Source organism: Rosa rugosa, chromosome 4 (genome assembly GCF_958449725.1).
Source record: "Rosa rugosa chromosome 4, drRosRugo1.1, whole genome shotgun sequence".
NCBI classification, from domain to species: domain Eukaryota; kingdom Viridiplantae; phylum Streptophyta; class Magnoliopsida; order Rosales; family Rosaceae; genus Rosa; species Rosa rugosa.
In genome coordinates, this window is record NC_084823.1 from 54,776,689 (window position 1) to 54,783,838 (window position 7,150).

The following is a 7,150-nucleotide window of genomic DNA, read 5'->3' on the forward strand; positions in this document are numbered from 1 at the left end:
ATTGGAAGAAAGAAAAGCTACTAATACCTTTTGCAATCTTCCAAAATCCGTCCAATATCAGAAAGGATGACATCTCCCCGAGTCAGGGCATACACAAGTGTAGAACAGTCACTTTCAACTTCAACCTCCAACCAACCTTGATGTATTGCCAGCAACAAACCTGCTCTCAAAGCTTCAGCTTCCATGTGTAAGGCCGAAGACGCAGAGGGGACATGACGCGCAAGAGCAGCCACACATGTGCCCAGTTCGTCACGCCACACATGATACGATCTTATTTGACCAAAGTTACAAGACTCATATGATAATCCGATTTGTAGGGTTTAGCATTAAACAAGGATAAAGAAGGGAAGGTCCTACTTGTATGGCTATGAAAATGACTTAGTAGTTTATGCAAATCCAATATCATTATATGAACCCCAATTTGCCAAGGGATACCATAAAAAAACTAGTAGTTGATTCTCTTGGCAAAACAACAAAGTACAGACAATTCCCCTACTTTCTATTCCCAGAATTAAAAATGATGGAGGATAAAAATAATTTGACTCATTCAGCTTTATCCCTAACCTTCAAGTCTTCAACCATACTTAATTTTGTGATTATTTATTTTTTTATTAGTACTGCAAAGATGGTCAAAAATAATTTTCTACCAATGCATTTGGGCAAATTTCATTGGCGATGTATTTATACATATTATCCTTTTCTTTTTTTCCCAATATTTTCAATCTTAGTGAAATTACTTATAAAGGCCGTATGGTAGATATACACTCGTATTTCGTATTTCTAAATTCGCAGGAGAATTTTTGCAAGGTCATCTTATATTTCTTCCTCAGTCGAAAGGAGTTTGACTTTTCACTTGGACTGAGAATAGACTACCGAAGGTAATGAGATTTGTAATCAAATCTCTTTCGCTACGTAATCAAATATTAAAAACGAGAGTACTTATCTATCTTTTAACGTAAACGAGAGTACTTATTCACACTTTTTAACAAAGAAGAATTTCAATTCTAACTCAGTTTCTGACCCTCATTCAACACTTTCATCAACTTCACAAGGGCAATAAAAAGTAAAAAAATTTAAGATCCTTTCTTCATAAGAAACTACAAGGAAGGAAACAACAAAAACTTCAACGCCGTGTGATTATTTTCTCAAAACCGTCTTTGTTTTCTTGAAAATTATAAGATACACGGTGGGACACCCAATCACGTAAATCAAATATCACCAACAACGGCACTTTCTGACCAGTTTCACGCTCTCAAAGGACGACTTCGTTTTAGTGCCTCCGTGTTTTGCCGAGTCTTCCTTTGAATCCATCTCTTTCCCACTTCTCTCTCTTCTCTCTCTGTATAAAGATCTGGGCTTTTCTCTGAAGCCTCTATCTTTTTTCCCACATTGGATGCGATTTCAGGTATCAAAATCGGTTCTTTCTGTTGATTCTCTTCGATTCTGTAACTGGGTTTTGATTATTACGTCTTGTTTTCACTTGGGTCTTCTCAAGTTTTGATCTTTTTCTTGTTATTATCATGGGGTCAACTGCTCCTAGTGTTTTCTTGTGCGTTAAAGAGGACCCAAATTTGTGGATGGGTTTCTGGGTTTGTTTATTCATGTTCTTTGTTTGGTTGATGAGGATTAGAAAAGGGTATTCTTGATTCTGTTGTTTGTGTGTTGTGGTGGGGTTTGTTAAGTAATGGAGAAGGTAAAGTCAACCCAAGTCAGAGGTTTGGTTTTCTGGAATACCCAATTGATGGAAATAGAATAGAATAGATTCTTTTCTCTGTTTGATTGTGGGTTTGTTGTGTGCTTGATTTTGGTTAGATATGATTGATGCTGTTGTTCTTGGTATGAGTTTTGGGTTTATTTCAACTGTTATGCTCCATTGGAATTTTCCACTAATTTGTGCTGCTTGATTGTGAGCCTTTCAGTTTTGATGCTCTGGGGGTCGGGGTCCTTGAAAGTTGTTCTTGTGCTATAGTGCTTATGTTAGGTTTTTTCTTGAAGGTTTTACACAGATTGCTTAATGCGCCCTTTTGTGTTTCTCACATATTGTTCTTGTTTGCTCTTCCAGGATTGCTGTTGATCTCTGTACAGATTTTTGAAGTACCCTATTTTTTAGTTCATTAAGATCCCAGATCTTGACCCCGTCAACAGTGTAACAAATTGTGCATATTTGCCATCGAAAATGTTTGGTTTAAAGAAGTCCCCGTTAAAGGCTGCTAAGCGTAACTCAGTTGACCCTCTATATCCTGCTTCCTCTGGCTCAAACCCGTTTGACGATGAGCCTGCACAAGTTAGACAGAATGAGAAGCATGCACTAGTTGGACAGAATGATAAGCAGGCACTATTTGGACAGGATACTAGCACCAATCCTTTTGATGATGATCAAGGAAAAGAGAATACTTCTTTGTATTCATACAAGAGTACTTACTCCGAGAGAAACAAGTATAAGAATGACTTCCGCAATTCAGGAGGCGTTGAAAATCAATCGGTGCAAGAGTTGGAAAGTTATGCAGTGTATAAGGCTGAGGAGACTACAAACTCAGTCCACAGCTGCCTGAGGATTGCTGAAGATATACGTGAGGATGCTACCAAGACTCTGGTCATGTTGCATCACCAGGGTGACCAAATCACCAGGACCCACTTTGTTGCTGCTGACATTGAACAGGATCTCAGTCGGGTATGGCGTTTTGTAATAAATTAAAACTGTCAACTTTAAGAATCTAAGTCCATATGAAACGATAACACTTGAAAGTATCATGTTCCCAGTATTAACAGGGTTATAAATTTGATATCTACCTATGGAGATGATGTTGTTTTGTAGAAAATAAGGAGTGGGTGATATTTAGAAGATTGTTTCTTATGTGCATTGCCTGTTTGTTTTATGCATATACATACATTCCTTGACAAGCCACTTTTTCTGTCGAGGTTATTTAAAGTGATCCTTATGTAGTCATATGTTTTCAAGACCCCCCTTATGCATTACAATAGCTTTCCATCACTCTTCTCTTAGCCAAGAAATATACTTCTTTCGGTGTTGTGCTCTTTCAATAAACGGTTTTACAGTTGTTTTTTGTATATATGATGATATGGAGTGAAACTAACCGTTTCATACTGTTTATTTCAGGGTGAAAAGCTTCTGGGGAGTCTCGGGGGCATCTTCTCTAAGACTTGGAAGCCAAAGAAGGGTCGCACAATAACTGGCCCTGTCATCACACCAGGTTAATTTGCTGCCCTTTCTGTCCATGACTCACCTGCTCTTTGTTGTTCCTGAAAAAGAAATATCATTTTGAAAAAGTATGGGTTTCTGTCTTTCATTTTTTCTTTGTCTTGCGCTTACATTTTGAAGTACTTGCTATATGCAGATGCTGCAATCAAAAAGAGCAGCCAGTTGGAGAGGGAAAAGCTGGGACTGACTCCACCCAAGGGATTGTCACATTCACGAACACCACTTCCTGAACCCACCAATGCCCTTCAGAAAGTTGAGGTTTGTAGTTCTTATGACTGATAGTACATAATTTAAGGTGATGTTAACGGATCATTGATGGATATATGGACTGCTTTTTACCCTTGTGGTCAAATTTCCTGGTTCTCCAACTCTCTTTCTACTCCCTGTTTAAAAGAATTACTTGTGGTTTATTTCCTTTTCCAAATGTATTGATCATTTGATCTCATATTCCTAATTGGCTTAACAGGTAGAGAAGGCGAAACAAGATGAAGGACTGTCAGATTTAAGTAATCTGTTGGGAGAGCTGAAGGATATGGCCATTGACATGGGGTCTGAAATCGATAGGTGGGTTATGATGATTCAGTACTGCAGTGTTTTAGCATAATTTTATTGTGTCTATCTCAACTTGTTTACTGAGTCTTATTTTGGGCATTATAGAAGTATATCCAACTAATTACTCCCCATGATAATTTCAGGCATAACAAAGCTATAGGTCATATGGATGCTGATGTTGATGAGCTCCACTACCGTGTTAGAGGTGCTACTCAACGTGGTCGTCGCTTGCTTGGAAAGTAGAATGCAGGATGGTCCTGGCCAGGCTTGATGGATGTATGCTGGTCCAATACTCTGTCTGCCCTCCATTTTTTTTTTTTTTTACCAGTTATGGATTCTGGTCTCACTCATGTATCTGGATTTCGTATACAACTTTTGACTTCATTGATTGATAAAAGATACTTCGCTGTTAACAGGAATGTATTGTCATTTACGGATCAGAATGTTGTTAGAGATATATGATCATTGATTGGTGAATTTGTTAGTAAATACTAAATATACCTTGTAAGTATTTGCAAATTCACAGCTTACTGCTTCATAGTAATGTCGGTTGTTAGCTTTAGCCGGAAATGACAGAAAAGAGAAATTCAATCATACTTGTTCATGGTGCATAAATACAACAAACCTGATGATAATCACAAATTCACAAGCAAAATGAAGGGTGTTTTTCTCTCTGCAGTCCCTGATGCTTTTGTATCAGTATGGCTAAATTACTGGCTTGTTCAGAATATATGCAAAATCGATCTCTTTTAGAACACCAATACTTTGACTTAGTAAGCAAAGCAATTAAGTTAGTCAAGTTACGGTTTATTCTCAATTCAATTCATCATTTTTATACTAGTACGCGGCAAGTCACATGGATCACAGAAACAAGAAAAGTGAAAATCGAAGAGCAGTTCCTCTGAAAAAAATTGCATGTTCTTCTTCTCAGTTGATGGTTTTGACTTTGGAGGTCCATGATGCTTGTGAGAGCTTGTACACGACTGACTGTCGTTTTGCGACCTCCAATTGGGCCTTGCCGTCCGAATAGGCCCAAGAGAGATGGGAGGGCTTGGAGAAGGACTTGTTGTGATGGAAGGCATCGACGGCGCGGCGCTTGATGTACTCAGTACTCTCTGATGTTTGTAGGAGCACTGTAGCATAACTGCCTCGCTGTACGGGGAGACGACCCCGCCATTTCGATTCTTTCTCGGACATAACAAACGACGCTAGATAAATATTACTTATTTCAATTCAACAATGTGTAATGTTGGTTTTGATTAGTTGTAAGGAGTAACCATTAGCAGCTAATAGCAATTCTTTTGTTTACCTAGAAGGAAACTGAATTCATTGACCTCAATGAAAGATTACAAACTTGTCTCTAAAAAGAGATGACCCAGCACCATCTGGCAGCCTACAGCAAGTCAACAAGTAAATTGTAAAGAAGAGTATAAACTTTTTTATTGTTGTATGACGGACTGTATCTTCTTTTATTTTAGTTCCTGACACAATCGCACTAATCAATAAAAGCCAACAAGAGAGTTTAAAGGCACAGAATTTAAGGCAAACTTTGAGCGATATATATATGTGTGACTTTGTCAATCCTATGGTAACGTTGGACCTGTATGCCTATATCTTCTCACTACTCACGCTAAGACGTGCATTATACTGACAGCGAATATCTGTCAACGTGCAACGGAACAAACAAAAGAACAGGTAGATTTCGAGCCCTTTTGTGAAAAAACCCTACAGAAACCTGGATTTCATTTGTCATTAAAATTTTGAACCATAGGTTGGTTACTGTGCAATCCATCTCTCCTAGTTTCTTCTCATCTGATCTCTCGGTCTCAGTTACCAAAGAAAAATATATCATTTAGTCTTTTACCGAAATTTGAGACAATTTGGAAAAACTACAGTAGTACAATACTAATTTCACCCTTAGCCAAGAACAAAGTACAAATTTTACAGCTGCATGGATAACTAATGAACACAGTTGCAGAGACAAAGCATATACATATGGAAAGTTCATTTATATATTACACGTACAGCACTCATGCACTTGCAAACTGGGATGGTATTACTGGTTATCAATAGGTAGATTTAGCCAGCTAAGGTTCCTTCAGCAGTTCAGCAGGCGGGAATCATGGGATATCGATGGTCATCGAACTAGGTTGATGAAGATCCAAGATAATTTCCGAACAAGACAATGCGATATTAAACGTTTTCTTTTGTCCGGTGACTCCAGTCTGGATCCTCGGGTTGGTGAATCTAAAAGTGTCCCCATCTCAACTGTATAGTCTCTTCGACAACTGACCAAGCGAATGCGACCTTGGTTTGGTTTGGCGAAGAAACATTGAAATTTATGGGTTGGAGTTCCTAGTAATACTAAATATATTATCCGGTGCACATGTTTCAGCATTTAAATTAAACGAATTAAATTATTAAAACGTGTAATAAGAACAAATCGTTGTCAGACAATAAGTACGTCGCCGGCCGGTCCGAAATTATTTTTTAAAGCCTATTAAAACTTGAAGATCAAATGTTCAAGATGAAATACAAACTTAAACTGTCTGCTGAACTTGGTGGCCGGGGAAAGAGTGATCTGAGTGATCGATTGTTGAATGTGACTCGGAACTTTTGGTTAACAACTTAACATGTTGCTTAGTGGAGTGGATGAGAGCTTCACCTTCTGAAGTCAGTGATTAGCTATTGTCTACCTGAAGTCAGGTTCTGCTAATTGCATTGGTCATGTTTTTAGAGAAATAAATACAATTGTAGATGCCTTAGCAAGATGTTGAGATTGGGGTCATCTACATGAAATGGAGCAACCTCCTCCACAAGTCAGTAATGTCATTTTAGATGCTTTGTCTCACATATCCTCATAAACAATTGGTGATTACATATTTCTGGACGTGCATTTGAATTCATGAATTCAATTCCTCGTGGTAAACACATTCTCGTGCAATTCCTTGCAGGCACTTTGATATCTCACAAAGATACCAAATATGATGTATCTCACAAAGTTTCCCTTCAGAATCTATGTAAAATTCAACGCTCACGTTGCCAACCATGCAAACCAATGAAATTAGGGTTTATTACGAATTAGTTCAGCATTTGGGGTTGTCTAGAGTACTTGGATGTTTATCATATACTCATTTACATCTAATTGAACCAAAATTACAATTTAGTTGAACCAAATTTACAACATTAACAACAAAGTTATCACATTTGTTTTACACATTTACATATAATTGAACCAAGTTACTACATCGACAACAATTTATTCATAAACTTGTAAAAATATCGTAGGTGGAGTAATTACCTGTAATATATAGAACTAAAATTACCCAAAAAATAACTCTATTTATCACAATGACAACAAAATTGTTGTCAGATTTG

General features: G+C 37.7%; 1 protein-coding gene across 1 annotated transcript; it reads left to right on the forward strand.

Annotated features, from left to right (window-relative positions):
• The first annotated feature begins 1,211 nt into the window (after positions 1 to 1,211).
• Positions 1,212 to 4,295, forward strand: LOC133745376 (SNAP25 homologous protein SNAP33-like). The gene is made up of 6 exons (XM_062173435.1): positions 1,212 to 1,405; positions 2,063 to 2,671; positions 3,119 to 3,212; positions 3,357 to 3,478; positions 3,687 to 3,784; positions 3,916 to 4,295. Exons 2-6 carry the CDS (start codon positions 2,177 to 2,179, stop codon positions 4,013 to 4,015), a joined length of 909 nt encoding a protein of 302 aa, XP_062029419.1. The 5' UTR covers positions 1,212 to 1,405; positions 2,063 to 2,176; the 3' UTR covers positions 4,016 to 4,295.
• Positions 4,296 to 7,150: the final 2,855 nt, after the last annotated feature.